Here is a 17,861-nt window from a genome sequence, read left to right on the forward strand (position 1 = left end):
GCCATGGCTTCCTTCAATCCAACTTCCTGATTCCTTAGGTCTTTTCCTGGCAGGTGGCTACTTCCTTGAGTACAATTCATGAGGTTCTATCATCTTCAGATGGATCCATGAATCCCAGGGGTTGAAGTGTTGATTCCCATGGGGTAGGATGGCAGTGCTGAGGATGGGATCATCACCAAAGTAGGCCACACAGATTGAAAATAAACACTTTATGTAAAGACATCCTTTTTAAGGCGAGTGGAGTGCCCATCATGGACCTCTCTGGGACTACTGCTCCAACCCAAGGCAAATGTGAGTCAGGGCAAGGTGAGAGACCCACAAGTGGCAGCCAGGAAAGCAAACTGACAGATGGGGTCTAAAGGCAATGGAGAATGTGGGAAGGTAGGGCTGGGGTGGAGGTAGCATGGACCTGAGTTCATCCGGCTTGGCCTAGAGTCAAGGTGCTGAATTCCTGGCTCCATCGAAGTACAAGGTCCTCGCTTTTGGCCTGGCTCAAGACACTGTAAGTCTCGTTCTGCAGACATCTCATACGGGACACCTACACAGGGGTTGGGGACACGGAGTCTGCATCACAGAGCCCAAGAGGCAGAGGTGTGGCAGGAGGGAAGTGTCAGAAGTCCCGCAAGAACCAGATGTGAGCAGGGATGGGCACAGGGCAGTAGAAGGAAGGAGGAAACAGATGTAGGTTTTTAAGGTTGCGAGAGACGCCAAGTAGCCCAACCTCTCCTTCAAGAAGTGAGGAGGCTGAGGATGGAAGAGGAAGTAACTTATTCTAGACTATTGGGTGAGTAAGAGTAAGAGGCAAGAAGGACACTTCAATATCCAATGCCTAACCCAGCTAGGGAGTCTTGCTGTGGTGCCTCTTATTTGTAGCATGCCTCCTAGACTCCCCTTCGTCCCTGCCTGGGAGGGCCTCACTTACTCCAAGACAGGAGGAGTGGGAGAGGAGGCTTTGGTGGAAGCTTCTGCCCAGAGATAGAATTTGGGAACTCATTCTCACCCCAGTAGACCCCCTGTGGTGACCGAAGGGAGGAGGAGGAGGGGGCAGGGTGAGGGGCTCACCTTCCGGTCCCGGCTTCTCATCAGGCACTGTTGGCTTTTGAAGGCACAGTAGTTTGGATACTGTACATAGTCTGTGTCACAAATCTAAGCCAGGATCCAGGAATGGGGAGGTGGGGAGATATCAGAAGCCTTCTAAGACACCCATCCTCCAGAGAGCCCATGATGGCAGAACCAGGGCCAGGGGCAGATCCCTTGAGACCCAGCCCTTCCACACCTGGGGTGCTCCCTCTCTGAGGAATAGGCCTCTGTCGCCTCTGCCTTTCTTGCCCCACCCTCAGTCACAGCTTGGTGCTGAAAAGACACCAGGAGCCAGAGAATGAAGTGGCTGCCTTGCTGGTCAGCTTGCTGGGAAAGTAGCCAAGGAAGAGGGAATGGGGAAGGGGGCCCAATTAATGGCCCAATCTCAGGGAGTCTTCTAGTGATGTTTAAGTGAGGGAGAGGGTAGAAGAATCTCTAATGTGTGACCTTGGGTGCACCACTTCCCCCTCTGTGGATCTTGCCTCCCCATCTATAAATCCAGGGGAGAGGGAAGAATGACCTCTGAGACCCTTTTCAGGTCTAGGGGCCCGGGGATAAGAGCTAGGCAGGGGCCCTACCAGCCCTTTAAGCTGTCCTGGCTTTTCCTGGCCTTGATTTTTTCCTGTTAAACCACAGAAAAGAGGGATCTGGCTATCAGTGAACAACTGGTAGCTCCAGAAGGGAGGTAACTTTGGGCAGAGAGGGAGCAAAGTCGATCCCACTGAGCAGGGGAAGCCCTGGAACTATAGGGCAAGGAGCCCTGCCAGACTGAAGCAGGCCAGCACTGGGTCACAGGTCAGTGACACCTCAGGCATTACCTAGTCATCAGTTGTAGAGGTGAGTCTCACTTTGGGCCAGTGTGGGAAGTGACTTGACCAAAGCCCCACAGCAGGTAACAGGCAGAGCGGGGATCAGAACCTCAGTCTCCTGCCTCCCAGTCCCTGGCTCTCCCACCCCTCTGCCCCTCTGATTCCTCCTCCTTTGACCAACACAATCCTGCTCTTTTCTTTGAGATGGGGTGGCAGGGTATCTGTTGGAAAGAAGCAGGAGGGCTCAATGAGGGCCGGTTCCCTAGCCCCCTCGTACATCCTAGGGCTACTGGAGCAAGGAATTGGAAGGAACTGGAATAACTGGGGCAGGGTTGGGCTTTGGGGAAAGGCTCCAACCTTGGTGGGGAAATCCCCATCCTGGAAGCTAAGGAATTCTGTCTGGAGCCAGCCGGACACTCGAACATCTTCACAGCCCTTGGTGGCTAGTCGGGCACACCAGAAGTCCATGCGGAGCCCGCCATACATATCCAGCCCGTAGAAGCGGCCTGATGTTGGGGTCCCTACCTGTGGCACAAGGGACAGGGGAGAGGTGCACGCCCCTTTCCCCCCTACAGACCTCCCTTCCCACTGTCCAGTCCTGCCTGGAGCCTCAGGCCTCCCCACTGCAGGCTGCCCGGCTAGGTACCTGGGTACCGATGGACATGCTCTGGGCTATGAGCAAGGGGCTGATGAAGGGTGTTTTGTGGGAGCTGTCACACAGCTGCCGCTGCAGGATGGCCTCTGAGTGGCACTGTTCCAGCTTCAGGGAGCAGAAGTCACAGAGGTCACAGGTGGCTGAGTGTCGCCGCCCAAGGCTATCACAGACCTGGGGCAGGAGTGTGGTTGATAGAATGAGGCTGAGACACTTTGAGCCCCAGTAGAATGTCTTTGTGTTAAGGCTCCTCCCAAGGCTTCTCCAGCTTTCCTCCCCGCCCCCTCCCCAAAGGCTCCTCCAGGACCTTTCCTCAGGGCTCTAACTCTTCACCCTCTTCTTCAATGATGTGCCTACTCCCAGGTAACCTTCACTTTCCTGTGGGCCACACCCAAATCTTTATTAGCAGTTCCAATCTCTTTCCTGAGCTCCAAATCCTCATCGCCAAGTATCTGACAGACATCCTTAGCCTCTGACAAGGACTCATGCCAGTCCCTTTCTCTCTCTGTTAATGATAATACTAGTATTTACAGAGTCGACACACTGCTAGGCACCACGGCCACAAATGCTCGCAGTCCAGCTAGCCTTCACCAGAGCCCTGTACTAGAAACATCTAGGCTAGAAACATCTCCACTAGAAACATTTCCATTTGACTGATGAGGAAACGGGGCTCAGTTGAGGCTGAGTAATCCACTCAGAACAGGAGCCTGATAGATGGTGGAGCTCTCTCCCAGCTAACCCCCAAACCTACACTCTACCCAAGAACCTAAGTCTAAAACCTCCAAGTCCTCGGAAGATGTTCTTCAGAGTGGAGTTACCCATCTCCTAGCTGGGGTCCGTGCCCTGACTGGGCCTCCTCAGCATTCTCGGGTGGGTCTTGCTAACCAGCAAGTCCGGTCCACACCATTCTCCCCCTTGGTCACAGCACATGAAATCTCTTATGTCACCTGTTTACTCCTCACATGTAAGAGATCATCATCATGTCCCTGACTCAAAATCGTTATCGGATTAGCTTTTCCTACCAAGTTAAATACAAATACTTCAGACAGCTGATTGAGATTTTTCACCTTGTGATCCTTCCTATCTCTCTGACTCTATCTCCTGCCACCCTGCTCCCAGTAAAATGGGCTTCTGACTGTTCCCTTAACCAAACCCAGATATCCAGGGAGCTCTCCATGACTCCTGAACTTGCTACACTAGGGGGAAAAAAAGTCTCAGGGGCATCTGGGTGGCTCAGTCAGTTAGGCATCTGCCTTTGGCTCAGGTCATGATCCCAGGGTCCTGGATCAAGCCCCATTTTGGGTTTCCTGCTCAGCAGGGAGTCTACCTCTCCCTCTCCCTCTGGTCCCCCCTCTGTCCCCCACTCACACCCTCCCACATTCATGCTCTCTCTCTCCCAAATAAATAAAATCTCAAAACAAAACAAACAAAACAAACCCTTGGGATGCCTCGGTGGCTCAGCGGTTGAGTGTTTGCCTTTGGCTCAGGGAGTGATCCCAGAGTCCCAGGATCAAGTCCCATATCGGGTTTCCTGCAAGGAGCCTGCTTCTCCCTCTGCCTATGTCTCTGCCTCTCTCTGTGTGTCTCTCATCAATTAACAAATAAAATCTTTTTTTTTCAACAAATAAAATCTTAAAAAAGAATCTCTCTCCAATGCTTACCACACACTTCTTTTACAATGCTATTGAATCCTTCATGGCTCTTGGACCCCTTAAGGCCAGGAGCAGTATGTTCATTCTGGGTCCCCTACTATTCCCTCTAGCAGGAATCTCCACCAAGCCCCTTCTTTTGCCTGCTTAAATTCTTTTATTTTCAGGTCTCTGTTCCTTCCCAAACATGGACCATGGGGTCCCGCATCTGCTGCCTCTAGACTTTGTACTTATCCATGGCTGCAATTACCCATCATACTCTTCTGTCTCCTCATCTGTCTCTCCTACCAGACTCTAAGAAGATTTTACTCATCACCAACATCTCAAGTACCTAGCACAGAGTTGGTATGCTGTACTAAAAAAATCAATTATTTGTTGAGCAAATGGATGAATGGATGGCATGTTCACTCTTAACACATATTTGCTAACTTGTCTTATCTGGAAACCTATAGAGTACCTTCCTGGGAATAGGACTCACTGGGTTCTGAGGGCATATTGAGACTAGGATCTCTCTACAGATTGTTGGAATGGGTTCTGTGACCCCTTTGGAAAGGATCACTGCATCTAAGGCAATGCTAAGTATTGAAGATGGTGAACTAGATCAGGAGATAACTCAAGCCTAACAGCTTAGAGAAGTGAAGAATGAACTCTGGACTGGAATGGGTTCCAGACTAGGTCTTGAGCCTTCTTCCTTTAAGGTGAACTGGAGATGTCCTTCCAAAGAAGGGATTCTCACTCATTGGAGAGACCAGCCTTTCCCCATACTCTCAAATCCCAGTATAGCGCCAGGCCCAAAGGATAGCTATCATTGAGCATGTATCCATTAAACAGCATTGCAGTCGTACCGGCTTCCCAAAACCAAGGATCTCCTCCTCCACGTACTGCCAGGCCTTGGCTGTGGGGGTTATGGTGCAGGTGTTCTCCACAATCGAATAGCACAGCACCAGCAAAGCCTCTACATGGGGCATCTGCAGGAGGCTGCAAGAAGACAGCACTGGCTGGTGAGGATGGGCCAGAGGGCTGGGACAGAAAGCCACATCCACTCTTTGCCCCTCCTCTTGATGTCTGGATTTGGTCACACACATTCAGCATGCTGACGGGGCTTTAGAGGCCTCCAAACCAGCTGCCTCCTTTTACAAATGAGGAACTGAGGTCCAGAAAGGGGAAGTAATCTCCCCAAAGTTGCAATGCTAATCCGAGACAGAGACAAGAGCAGAAACCAAACCTGGTGGCTGCAGGTATAGGGCTCTTGCCACTACATCACACAGAGAATGAGCATCTAGGACAGTGCTTAAGCCAGCGATGGTGACAGAACAGCTGAGGCAGACAGTTGCTAGACACACATGAAGCCCAAGCAGGTCTGAGTGGGTCTGGGAAGCCAAAGCTGGGAAATGGAGCTTCTCCTTCCCATAAAAGGCAGCATCAGGGATAGGGCTGGTGGTGGCGGGAAGGGAGTCAGGACTGCCTGTACCTGTCACGGGTTGGCTTTCTCCAGACGGGTTCTTCATCATACAGATCATTCATTTCATCCATCTCCTGGGCTGATCGAATGAGCTCCTGGATGTTCTCTATCATCATAGGCGTGGACTCCACTTCCCGCACCCGGGGAGTGAAGGAGAAAGGGTTGGAAGACACAAATTCTGACTGGAACTTGAGCTCTGGGTCTGTCTGCAGCCCTGCCATTGACTCCAGTCCCTCCTCTGCCCCCTGTCCTTCCTCTTGCTTTCCCTCCTCCTCCAGCTCCTCTTGCTCTTCTTGCTCTTGCCCTTCCTCCTGCTTATGTTCTTGCCCTTGTTCTTGCTTGTGCTCTTGTCCTTGTTCCTGCTTGCGCTCTGAACCTTGCTCCTGGCCCCCCAGGGACAAGGACGATTGCAGCAGCTCCTCCACATTGTTGTTAAGCCTCTCAGGCCATGGCTGGAAGGCCTGTCGTTCTGTGGCTGCACAAGGGTTTGGGAAAGGATCAAGAAAGAAAATGGAAAGGAACAGTTAGGCTTCTGCTCCCTGAGCATCTCTGCAACAAGAGGGACATGCACAGAAACACAAAGGCACAGGAAAGCCGCCCAGACACTGATTCACACAGTCAAGCACAAAAAAGCATGGGGGATTAATACGACCATCAAAATAAAAGAAAAATTGCCAAGGCAATTGTGGTTCTTCTTTCCACCTCCCTTACATGTGCTCCTCTGCCCTAATTCCCACCTCAAATACTACCTGTTGGCCCTCTCACTTAGGAAACCCCTAAGATTCTGAATAGCTAGCAACTGATCGTTCCTAGAGTGAAGATGTTAAGAGGACTTCCAGATGCAGGAATGTTTTGGGGAGCTGGGAAAAGTGAATTTTTCCTAGCCTTGGAAGTAATGTCGGAAAAATACCCTGAAGCCCCAACTTGTATTCATAAAAAGCAGTCTCCTGCCTTATGTAAATAGCTGCCTGCTGCCAGCCACCCCCACCAACCCTGCTCAACATTCTTCCCCATTCCTTACACTGGTGCCTTAACTCCTGGGCTCTGGGATTTGTGCAACGGCTTGCAGGTAGCCTCCCAGGTACTGGGAGGGTCTCACCTGTGACGTGAGATGAGAGGGGGGAGGTCATCGTGGTGGGAGGGACATCGGAGGAAGCATCAATCTCCTTGAGAGTGTTAGGTGAGAGGATTGAGACTGGCTGGGAGCACCGGACCCTCTGCAAGAAGAGAAGGACAGTGGGCATGCCTTTCCCATGGGGCAGACTTTTACTCCAGTGCATGGCTCAGTCCTTTTCTGGCATGTCTCCTCTCTAACAGTTCCTGGGCAGGGATGAAGAGATATGGTCCCTGGTGGAACCCTCTAGACCTGAGAAAGGGTTCCCTTGTGAGATAAGACTCTGGGCCACACCTCTGCCCTCACTCTTGTGTTTGACTTGAAATCACTCGAGAGAGTTAGAGAAGAAATGGGAGGGCTTGTCCCTTTGCCCCTTCACTTCCCTCTGCCCTGATTTTCTTGTAGTAACAAGGTTGTTCCCGAAGGTCTGAATGCCCAAGGTGAGACTGACTCAGGTTACTCTAATCCCCGCATTGCAGATGACAAAACCAGGGCTTGGAGAGACAATCTAACCCAGGGGGTGGTGGCACCTTGGTGGGAACATTGGCCGGGTTCTGGGGCAGGCAGGGACGGAGTGGAGGAGCAAAGTTGGGGCCTACCTCATATGTAATCTCAGTAAACTGGCCAAGTGGCAGGCAGGGAGGGAGGATATCAGGGCAGCCTTACTGGAGCCCATCCTCATTTCCTCACCCCTTCCACCTCTGGTCCCGGGACACTGAATTCAACCTTTGTCTGGAGCCTCACCTTGGCATAGTAGACGTGGTTGGAGCAACGATACTGAGTAAACTGGCAGAAGGATTCAAACCAGGAGGCATAAGGGAGGTCTGAGCAGACAGCGCCTGAGAATGGGCAGGGGTGGAGAAGGTGAACACAGACAAGGGGGCGTCGTCCTCCCTGACTGGGAGGCCGGTGGGCTCCTCGGGTCTGCAGAGTGGAGACTCTGGCTTCAGGGTGAGGAGCAGGCCGTCCCCTCCGGTCTCAGGCGAGCACAGGCCCGCCCCCCTAGTCTGGCCCTCACCATCGGGCACCAAGCCGTGATTTTCGTACTGGTCCAGCTGCACGAGGGTGGGGTTCCGGCAGCCGTGCGTTGCACGGAGACGGCAGGTAGTCTCTGCTTTCCAGGTTGGGGTTAGCAGCGCGAAGAAGCGTTCATACTCGGTGGAAGACAGAGGGCTGCCTGGCGTGGAGGCCGAAATTGAATCCTGGGCTGGGGCGGGTGTCAGAAGTAGGAGCAGCACTGCGGGGCCAGGAGACACACGGATGGATGGATGGACCAAACCCCGAAACCCGCTCGGGGCGCTGGACTGACCGACTGGCAAGTGGCCCGGTGGAAGGCAGGAGCTGGGGGCGTATGCCGGGACCTCGGCTGTTGGAGTGACACACTCCGGGGACACAGGCTGAGGTCTGACCCCAGAAGCTAGGGAGCAAACCCAACGCGACCACCCAGGAAGGTGGTTCAGGACCACACAGCAAGGGCTTTGGGAGGCGGAGGACTGAACCCCGGGCCAGAGCCGGCTCCGGTAGGCGGGGGCAGCTCACCCTCGAGGAGTGAGACAAGGAAGCCAGCAGCTAGCTTCCTCATGGCCCCAGTGGATCTGCCCGCGTTTCCCGGACCGAAGCGGCCTCTAACGGGCCAAGCCAGAGAGCCGGAGGCGGGCGCGGGTCGCCCTCGGGGGAGTAGAAGGTGCGGCCTCCACGTCACAAAGGGCGGGGCGGGGCCTCGGGCACTGACGCGCGCTCAGAGTTCAACCCCCAGCCAAAACCCGGGGCGTAGGGGTCCCGCCTCTCGCGGATCAGAGGGCACGGACTCCGTACCTTCCATGGACTAGGCCCTGCGGTGTTCTGTGTATCAGAAAGGTACTCCCAGAGGTATTCCCAGAAAGGGGTTACTCTTATCCATGCATTGCAGATGACAAAACCGGGGCCTGGAGAAACAATCTAACCCACGGGGTGGTGGGGCCTTGGGAACGTGGGCTGGGCCCTGGGGCAGGCAGGGATGGAGCTGAGGAACAAAGTCAGGGCCTACCTGGGTAGGTACTAGAGGGAGCCTCCAGTAAGAAATGAGCCCAAAGGGCAAACAAGCAGGGTTCAGGTGAGGAGGTGCTCAGGTCTAAGGATGGTCCAATCTAAGGAAGTGGTTTCCAAGCAGGAGGTGAGCAAAACAATCCATCCAATTCGGAGAGAAATATTTTTGTTTTGTGTTTAAAATAAGAAATCAAGCTAATAGTATGATAGTACATGCAGAAAACACAAATACATGTTTATTGGAAGTTAAGTGAAAGATGTTTTATGGGGAAAAGATGCATGATCTTAAACGTTTTGGAAACCCCTGGTCTGAGGCCCATCCCCTAGCCGGCTCCATCCTTCCCAAGTTGAGAAGTTGTGAATTCTGGTGCAGGGGTACCAGTACCACGTCTGGTTCCAGGTCTCATTCTACTTTTGGCATGTTACCCTCCCACCTCTAATCCAACCCAGAGGATGCAAAAAAAAAAAAAAGTTTAGCACATGTACTAAAATACGGTCTGTACAATAAACACAGCAGGCCAACATGTATAGCTTTTATTCACCTACTCAAATTCCTTTACACGTGAGTTCTGTGCATTCCACCTTGCCCCCTCTCCCATTCACAAGGCCAGGATGAATCCTCTTGGCACAGAGGAAGGGGTGCCCTTCAAATAAGGCCACAGCCCAGATGCTGTGGGAGAGCCCCTACCAGGGACAAAATGGGAAGAGAACAAAGAGAGTTTATCACACCGTAGCCCACCCCCCTGCAGGGGGAGGGAGTCAGGAGGGCTGGGGAGCACCCCCATGCTACTGCCCTAGTCCTTAATACAGAGCGAGGGGGGGGTGAAGAGGACCATCCCTTGGAAATACAGCACCAACCTCAGCATGGAGGCAAAAGGACAGTGGGCAAGACCGCTTCCCTCTGAGGGGGGGCAGGCTGAATAAGAGCACAGCCAGTTAGCGGCTATGGCACCCCTCCTTCCTAGGGTTGGGGTGCAGCCTCAGCACCAGGAGCAGGAGGAGGGGAGGAGAAGAGATGACAGCAGTTGTGCCATCCACCCTCCCCGAGCCCCCAGGCCCCAGCACAGGCTCTCCTCTCCCCACTAGCCCGGGTCCAGGGATGTGGAAGAAACCGTGGGAATCCAAGGTCCCTATCTATTTCTTCTTGCGTTCCTGGGAGCAGCGTGGGCAGAACCTAGAGGGGGACGCGATAGAGAGGCGGGAGGGAGAATGTGAGTGAGAGGGAGTGCCCTCCTCCATGCAGCTCAGGGGCAGCCCGGCGCCTGCCGCAACTCTCTCACTCACCACTTCCCCCGAGGCTTGGTCGTCAGCCCCACACAGGCAAAGTGGAACCACTCAATGGAACACTGAAAAGGAGGAAGATGGAAGAAGCGGAAGTCAGGGGCCCGGATGGAGCAGAGGAAAGAAAAGAAGGGTCCTCCACAGATTCTTAGAAGAGTTCCTATATTCCGTCCCTTCGGAGAAATCTTGGGAGGTCCCAAGGTCAACCAACTCCACCTTCCTCTTATTCTGGAGTCCCGCTATTCAAGCATTTCTTCCCCTCTCGTACCCATACCCTCATGGCCCCCAGAACCCCATCTGGAGGCAAAACAGTTGGTTCTCACATCAGGGTTGTCACAGCCAATCATCTCTCCATAGGAGACCTGGTGACAAAGGCAATAGGTGGGTTCGTTGGGATCCACAGGCATATCCAACACATCAGAGGGGTGGACACTGCCAAAGGTCACTGAGGGCATCCCATACTCAGGACTTCTGCATGCCGAGAGGAAGAGAACGTGTCATCTGCAAAAAGGGAAGCTACAGAGGTGGTAGAAAGACATCCTGGTGGGGCAAGTGATTTGTGCCTTCTCTTCTCTATCCAGCAAAGACTGCAATGATAAGGAGAAGTTGCTGGCACAGAAGATGGAGAGGGTGGCAAGGGGCAGTGTGTGCAGTGTGTGTGTGTGTCTGTGTGTGTGTGTGGTAGGGTGCAGGGCAAGGGGAAAAACTAATTTGGCAAAATGCTCCCTTGTACACTCACGTGCGCACAAGCTTTAACTTCTTTTGGGTGGCTTTGGGAGCTTCTTCATCTGAGTTTTTCCCTTTGGAACGAGCACGGGCAGCTTTCTTCTCCTTTTGAGTCCGGCCTTCTAGGAAAGAGGGGGAAAGCCAGGAGGCAGGGAGACAGAAAGATATGGTTAAGTCTTCCTGCTTCCCCCTCCTTCCAAGCTGCTGCCCCTCCCTCTGGGCTGAAGAGCAGTAGCTGCTTCTCCCTTGGAGTCCTGGCCCACCTCTCAAGCCCCGCCCCCCTCCTCACTCTTTTTGCCTTTGCTGGACGAGCTGTCATAGTCACTTGATTCAATCTGCTTCTCCTTTAAATCAGCTTCAAAACGGGCCAGGTCTGTGTCCAGTCGCCGAATGTGTTTATCCACCTAGGGGCAAAGGAAGGAAAAGAGAGGTACACAGCTGGTTCCAGAAAAAGAAAATAAGGCTAAGGCATACTCTGTGTCTCTCCCAGACCCAGAACAGATCCCAACACAGCTGAAGGAGGGTTCTAGGACCCCGAGGATTAGACAGGAGGTAGGTGGGGAGCCATGAACAGGGCCATACCATCTCATAGGTCTGCATGGCAAGCTGCACCTTGTCGTCACCAAATTCCTTGCATTTGCCATAGGCTTCCTGGATCTGTTTGAGAAGAGCCAGTTTTTCCTCGGAGCTCAGGCTGCGGGCGCTACTCATATACTCAGTGGCCAACTTGTCAATTTCAGCCTTCAGGTCTACAACAGAGACAGAGGCCTGGTCACAAAGGCCCCGGAGTGGCTAGGTGAAACACACTTCTTCCTCTTGTTTCTTGGACCTTTGCCATTGACCATCATCATAACCTTCGAACCAAAACGCCCCGAGAGTTCACAGGTACTGTGCCTCTTACTCAAGAAACGCAACACATTGACAGTATTTGTTTTAGAGGTGCCTCCAGGTGCTGAAAACATTGCTATCAGAGTTGGAACTAAAATTCCTGAAAACCACGGAGGGGGTCTCTGCCCGTTGCACTAATCCGAAGGCTATTTTTGTTATGTCTGAGGATGCTTCTTCGCAGGGCTTGCTGCTTCTTGAACCATGAGTCTTGTCTAACAGGCTTCCTGATTTCTTGTCTCAAAAACATTCTGCGACAGCTCTGAGTGCGGCAAAGCTGGCTGGGTCATCTGCTGCTGCTGCTGCCTTCCAGGTCTGTACATCTGTGACTCATCGTTTAAAACTAGGCCCTAGTTCATTTATGTAACAGTTCTTCTACCCTATTTTGCTCATCGTCTGCAACCTGCTTGTATTTCCCATCACTTTTTTTCCCTGTTTGTTCATCTTAGATGTTGCTCCAAACATTTTAATAGCGGAAGGCTGGCGACGTCCCCAGACACTGAGGCTGTAGATGTCTACTGCCTCCTATTTGGTAGGACTCATAAAAAATGTTGATGAAAAGAGGCAAAAGAATGACTATAACAAGGTGCCATGACAGACAACCAGAAGGCTCTGTGTACACACTATATTTGTGTCTCGTTTCACGTGATGCCTTGGGAGGAAGCTGAAAATGCATGTAGTTCAATAATCTCCCAACTGGTCTTCCTATGCATGAACTCAAGAGTAGGGACTGTGTAATACAAAGGAAGCAAGCTGGTTCTCAGCATTCAGCAGGCAGTTCTCGGGGGTCTAGACCCAGGATTTTCCATGATGTTCACCTTTTCATGAGTAAACTTACCCAGAGTAGCTGAAATCACAGCTTTAGGTATTCTAACACCAGCCAGTCATATCCTTAAGCATGGCTACATAAGGACGGAAGATAAGACATAGGTCTTATATATAGATATCCTTTAGCAGGTATGGGGGATGGCTCCAAAAGATGATATCTTTGCCCCTGAAGAGACCAATCTGACACTGTAGTGTAGTCTTAGGCTCTAAGTGAATGCCTCAATGCAGCCAGATTTGCTCAACATCCAAGGAAGGCCACAGATGGTATCTAGTGCTTCTATAAGGTTGAAGAATACAGTGTAGAGATCCTGTTGTTAATTGCTACTTTTTCTTCGTTTTTTTCTTTCTCTCTTTCTTTCTTAAGAGCTTCTCTACCAACATGACTTGTGGTCTACAGCCACACTGAATTTTTTTTTTCCACACTGAATTTTTTGATAGTAACATTAACAATCCAGTGGGGTAGAAACATCCCAGTCTTCCTATAGATATATTGAATACAGAGAATAGAAATGATTCTAGAGTTGACTTCTTTTTTAATTCTTCTCGCAGATACAAAGAACATAGCATCCTTGAATTCTTGAGGCATCATCACAATACTCTACTTATTATGGAAAAGCTGATCTAGAAGTGCAAATCTTCACTGTTCTCCTTTTAAGAATATAAGAGAGTAAAAAAAAAAGAGAGGAGCCACAGTTCCCCAGTTCAGACCAGATGATACAGTAACATCAAAGAGAAAAAGAAGTGATTGTACAATCTCATTATACACTCAAAATCCCTACTCTATACGTACCCTCTGTTCTTTGGTCCAGGTCCCTCATGAGCTGAAAGTTTCTCTGCAGTTCGAAGGGAAGGTTTTCGATACCTAGGGAGAAGAAAAACTGAGAATCATGGCACTTCATAGGCCTGATAGCTGATTTTATTTTATTTTATTTTTAAAATATTTTATTTATTCATGAGAGACACAGAGAGAGGCAGAGACACAGGCAGAGGGAGAAGCAGGCTCCATGCAGGGAGCCTGACGTGGGGCTTGATCTGGGGACTCCAAGATCACACCCTGGGCCGAAGGCAGGCGCCAAACTGCTGAGCCACCCAGGGATCCCGTGATAGCTGCTTTTAAAGTACAGGTCCAGCAGGACTCAGTTTCCCCTCCTTGGAACAGCTGGATTTATCTGGAACAGCACCCATCATTGCTTTGTCAGTGGAGGCTGTGGTTGCATCTCTGCACAATTAACTCTGCCACCTCTTTACAGCTTTCCCATCACTTGCCCCTTCAGTGACCTTACTTTACCAATCAGTCCCTCCTTTCCTTGTACTCCTCCAAGCTCCTTGTCCTCAATCTTGTATTCCTCCAAGCTCCTTCCCCTCAATCCAGATACCTACCTGGTATCTGATGAGTGGAACCTTCCACTCATCACACACACATACTTCTAATCTCTTCTCTATATAGTAGAATGTTCTCCTAAAAAAAATGCAAATCTCATCAAGTCCCCCTCTTTGCTTTTATAACTGTCTAATAACTTCTATCACACAATTCCTGTTCCTATTTTGTACTTTCTGCCCCATGCTCACCTTACTCCAGCCTTGATTCAGGTCAATCCCCCTGTGTGCTGTCTGCTCTAATCAGACTGGCCTTCTCTGAGTGCCCTCAACCTGCCAGGGCTCATCCTGCTCCCCAGCTTTCCAAGCACTGCCTTCTCTGTCCAGAATGCACTGCTTGGTGTTCTTCATCCCACCTCCACCATACCTCTTTTCCTACTGAATTCTTGTTCATTCTTCAAAGTTCAGCTCAACTCTGACTTCTCCAGACTCCAAGTGCTCTGGATTATGCTGTCAAGTTATTCTAGCTCTACCCTTTTGGGCACTTATCCAGCTGTGGTTAAGGAATTAGTTGTGTAATCGGTTATTCGGTATCTATCTCCTTAACCCTCCAGAAGGACTGCTGGTTATTTGGTATCTATCTCCCTGACCCTCCAAAAGGACTGGACACATCTAGCTTCTCTCTCATTTTACTATGACTTGAGTACAGAGGGTCTTCAATAAATACCTGAATAAAGACATATATACTTAAGTCTCTCCATAAAAGAAAAAATCTCTTCCCATGACACCATTTCAAACTTCTAAAATAGCTCCAAAACAAATGATCTTTTATATGTCCTATCTTGTTTTTTTTTTAATATATATATATTTTTAATTTTATTTATTTATGATAGTCACACACACAGAGAGAGAGGCAGAGACACAGGCAGAGGGAGAAGCAGGCTCCATGCACCGGGAGCCCGACGTGGGATTCGATCCCGGGTCTCCAGGATCACGCCCTGGGCCAAAGGCAGGCGCTAAACCGCTGCACCACCCAGGGATCCCTATATGTCCTATCTTAAAAAATACATCTGCAGCAGTTGGCACCATCTTCTGTCCTTCAGTAACTTTCTTCCTCTTAGGATTCCAAATCTCATCCTATGTTTTCTGATAATTCCAACAGTGACGTTTTGCTAGCCTGTCCCTTAAATGCTAATGTTTTCTTGGGACTATACTTTAACCCTCTCGTTTCCCACTTTGCTTATATTCCCTGAATGATCTCGATCTCATTCACTCTCATACAATCGCCATGCCTGTGCTTAAGTTTAAATTGAGTTAGGTGTATTGCTGTTACTCCTGAATTCCCTATCTTGCTGAAGGTATCCTATCTACCTCACCTCCCAAGCAGGAAATCAAGGAGGCACTTTGTATTCTTCCTTCTCTCTCAACTACCCAGCCATTTCATCTGTCCCTTTAGCTCCTAAAGACTTCGGTCACTCTCTGAGACCTGAACTTACCATACATCAGTTATTTTCCTTTATTGAAACCTATTTTTTTTTGAAACCTATTTTTTAAATCTGTTGGTTCTTGACTATCTACAGTGTGCAAGCCTCTTAGCTTGGCTTAAAAGACCTTGCACAACCTAGCTCCCACCTCCTTCTCCAGGCTCACTTGCCAATCGTCCACCTTAAGAGTCCTATACATCAAGCACTCTGACTTCACTATTCCTAGACCTGCCACAAACCCACCACAATACCTTTGCTGATGCTTTCCCCAACCAGCAGTTTCCTTTCTTTCTTCACACTGGCAAATAAACACTCGATCTTCAAAACTCTATTCAAACATCACATCCTCTGGTAAAACTTTACCTATGTCCCCAAGTAATTTGCCCCTCTTTCTCCAGTGCTACCAACTGTCCTTGTAATGTATTTCTATTATTTCACTTGTCACAGTTTTATAATTATTTATTAGAATCTGTTTCCTCCTAAACTATAAGCACTGGAGGGCAGGGTCTGTGTCATCATTTTGGCATCTCCGCAGTACTTGTCATTATGTCTGGCCCAGAGCAAGGCCTCAATAAATGAATGAATGAATGAATGAATGACTCTCAACACGAATGTAAGCGCATAAGGGTGACAGGCTCTGTGAAGGGGTGGGTTACACAAATGGCATAAGCGTAGCACCAGATTTCCATTTGGTAGGAATTGGTGAATTCCAGTTTATCATCTGACAGTAGTCACTGACCACCCCCGATCCCCCCCGAAAAACCGTTTCTGAGAAAAAACAGAGCAGAGAAGCTGCGAGCAAGTCTTTGTCACTGCTCCAAATGGCAGTGGGTGATACACTAAAACGACCGATCCTGAAGGATTGGGGGGGGGGGGGCTATGGGGGATGGATATGAGGCTGGAGACCCTGGAGATGGGGTCGGCAAATACCTTCCCGGCTCTGCCCATTAGCCCCTCAAGAGACACCCCCCTCAGCCCTACCGCGCAGCCCCTCCCTCGTCTACACCCAAAAGCCAGGCCTCGACCCTGCTGCCCCGCCCCCTCTTTCTTCACACCCTTCAATATTTTCTTTCACCGAACCCCTTCACAATTGGGACTTTCTGACCACCGGGACTTCGGGGCCGTACAGCTCCTCAGCCCCGATCCCCCCCACCACTCTATGACCCCTGACCCCCTCCTCCAGCCTGCTCTTACTGTCCAGATAATGTTCCAAATACATCCCCGCAGCCATCTTGAAGCAAAACAAAGCAACTTCCGATCCGCCCCGGAAGTGACTGAAACGCAACAGGCGCTGAAGCTATTATCCGTGGGTTGGAGCCTTTCCGCCCTTAAAAGGAGAGCTTCCGCCCTCAGTCAATTATCCGCGGGGACACATCCGCCCGACGTTAAAAACTTTCCCTTTTGCGTAGGTAGCCGGGGCTGCGGGTGCCGAGGCTCCTTGAGGTGGCTCTAGCCCGTTTCCGCCCTTACTGAGTCCCCGGTACGCGACCGAGGCGGGCATGACGTCACTGCGGGTCGCCATTTTGCATTCCCTATCAAACTTTTTTTTTTTTTCCCTCCAAAACAGAGATGTGGGGTTATGATGGGCAAACCAACCCTCATCCCACCCCCCCACCTCCCCCACCCCCGTCTCTTTAGGATTGTGGTCCAGAAATACCGCTTTTCAGCGAATGGGGACTCTTTTCTCCTTTTTACAGGATATTAAATCTAATGACCACAGCAGGTCCTGGCTGAGCCAAGACTTCCTTCAAGGTAGCTAGTTTCTTAACGAAGTTGGGGAGGCCTAGCTGGTGCTGCGAGATTGAAACCATTCGCATTTCTGTTCACTCGCCTGAGCGTCAGCTCACCGGGATAATTTTTTTAACATGGAAAAAAAATAATTGTTTATAAAATCTACATACTAAGCCTTACACAATAAAGCTGTAATTCTCCAAGACTCTTGTCAGGGTTCCTGGCCTTTTATCTTGATTACATTCTCGTATAAAGTGACACAGTACTTCCAGCCTTGCCCTCTTCTTTTCTTATACTTCCACCACCACCACCCCCCCCACCCCCCGCCACCCTTCTGCTGATTTTGTTTTCCAGTTTATATCTGATGTTAACTAGAACCATGGCTGTCACAACCGGGCCAGCTCCCATCCTGGTCCACTAGGGTACAGTGAGGAGGTCTCTATATGGGGACAGAAACCAGTCCAGAGCCTGACAGGCTGCCACCACGCTGGAGAAGCAACTCAAAGCCCATAGCCTAATAGTGGTATTAGTAAGAAAGCTTTTGGAGGCTGTTGTCCTTCCTAACTCACATATTCGTGACTATTGTCAATGCCACAAGGCAGCGTTTTAATGAAAGTTTTTTCAGCCACCTGATTTGGGCCAAAAGTGTGAAGAAGGATAAGATGAAATCTCAGGTTTAGTGGTAGGATGCAGTAGTTGGATCTAGAAGACTTCACTCAAGTGTCTTGCCCCCGGATATGGTAAACTTCTGTGCTTATGTCCTGCTCTGTAAAATGGAGACTAGTAGTACCTACCTCATAGAGTTCTTGCAATGATTG

General features: G+C 50.3%; 2 protein-coding genes across 5 annotated transcripts; both read right to left on the reverse strand.

Annotated features, from left to right (window-relative positions):
• Nucleotides 1–233: 233 nt before the first annotated feature.
• LOC121480232 (acrosin binding protein) lies at nucleotides 234–8,394 on the reverse strand. 2 transcript variants are annotated; one of them, XM_041736611.1, is made up of 10 exons: nucleotides 8,306–8,394; nucleotides 7,785–8,003; nucleotides 7,511–7,605; nucleotides 6,752–6,869; nucleotides 5,662–6,127; nucleotides 5,036–5,168; nucleotides 2,536–2,715; nucleotides 2,247–2,414; nucleotides 1,063–1,146; nucleotides 234–538 (listed from the first exon to the last, which is right to left on the reverse strand). In XM_041736611.1, exons 1-10 carry the CDS (start codon nucleotides 8,346–8,348, stop codon nucleotides 416–418), a joined length of 1,629 nt encoding a protein of 542 aa, XP_041592545.1. In that variant the 5' UTR covers nucleotides 8,349–8,394; the 3' UTR covers nucleotides 234–415. The 2 variants fall into 2 exon arrangements, with proteins under 2 accessions (XP_041592545.1, XP_041592544.1); XM_041736610.1 differs by lacking the exon at nucleotides 1,063–1,146.
• Nucleotides 8,395–9,310: 916 nt separating this feature from the next.
• ING4 (inhibitor of growth family member 4) lies at nucleotides 9,311–16,629 on the reverse strand. 3 transcript variants are annotated; one of them, XM_041736909.1, is made up of 8 exons: nucleotides 16,507–16,629; nucleotides 13,302–13,373; nucleotides 11,381–11,547; nucleotides 11,097–11,202; nucleotides 10,812–10,917; nucleotides 10,396–10,543; nucleotides 10,076–10,137; nucleotides 9,311–9,965 (listed from the first exon to the last, which is right to left on the reverse strand). In XM_041736909.1, the coding sequence occupies exons 1-8, from the start codon at nucleotides 16,541–16,543 to the stop codon at nucleotides 9,926–9,928; spliced, it is 738 nt and encodes a 245-aa protein (XP_041592843.1). In that variant the 5' UTR covers nucleotides 16,544–16,629; the 3' UTR covers nucleotides 9,311–9,925. The 3 variants fall into 3 exon arrangements, with proteins under 3 accessions (XP_041592843.1, XP_041592842.1, XP_041592840.1); XM_041736908.1 differs by having other exon boundaries at nucleotides 11,088–11,202; XM_041736906.1 differs by having other exon boundaries at nucleotides 10,812–10,920; nucleotides 11,088–11,202.
• Nucleotides 16,630–17,861: the final 1,232 nt, after the last annotated feature.

This window comes from Vulpes lagopus, chromosome 21, assembly GCF_018345385.1.
Source record: "Vulpes lagopus strain Blue_001 chromosome 21, ASM1834538v1, whole genome shotgun sequence".
Classification (NCBI taxonomy): Eukaryota; Metazoa; Chordata; class Mammalia; order Carnivora; family Canidae; genus Vulpes; species Vulpes lagopus.

Excerpts from the sequence above, each read along its gene's own strand:
- LOC121480232 (XM_041736611.1), bottom strand. The coding sequence starts at position 8,348 with ATGAGGAAGCTAGCTGCTGGCTTCCTTGTCTCACTCCTCGAGG. Across the intron at positions 5,169-5,661 it reads AGAAAGCCAACCCGTGACAG|CCTCCTGCAGATGCCCCATG; the intron begins GTACAGGCAGTC and ends GTCTTCTTGCAG. Across the intron at positions 1,147-2,246 it reads ATGGGGATTTCCCCACCAAG|ATTTGTGACACAGACTATGT; the intron begins GTTGGAGCCTTT and ends ATCCTGGCTTAG.
- ING4 (XM_041736906.1), bottom strand. The coding sequence starts at position 16,543 with ATGGCTGCGGGGATGTATTTGGAACATTATCTGGACA. Across the intron at positions 13,374-16,506 it reads TTTGGAACATTATCTGGACA|GTATCGAAAACCTTCCCTTC; the intron begins GTAAGAGCAGGC and ends TCTTCTCCCTAG. Across the intron at positions 11,548-13,301 it reads CCTGGACCAAAGAACAGAGG|ACCTGAAGGCTGAAATTGAC; the intron begins GTACGTATAGAG and ends TCTCTGTTGTAG.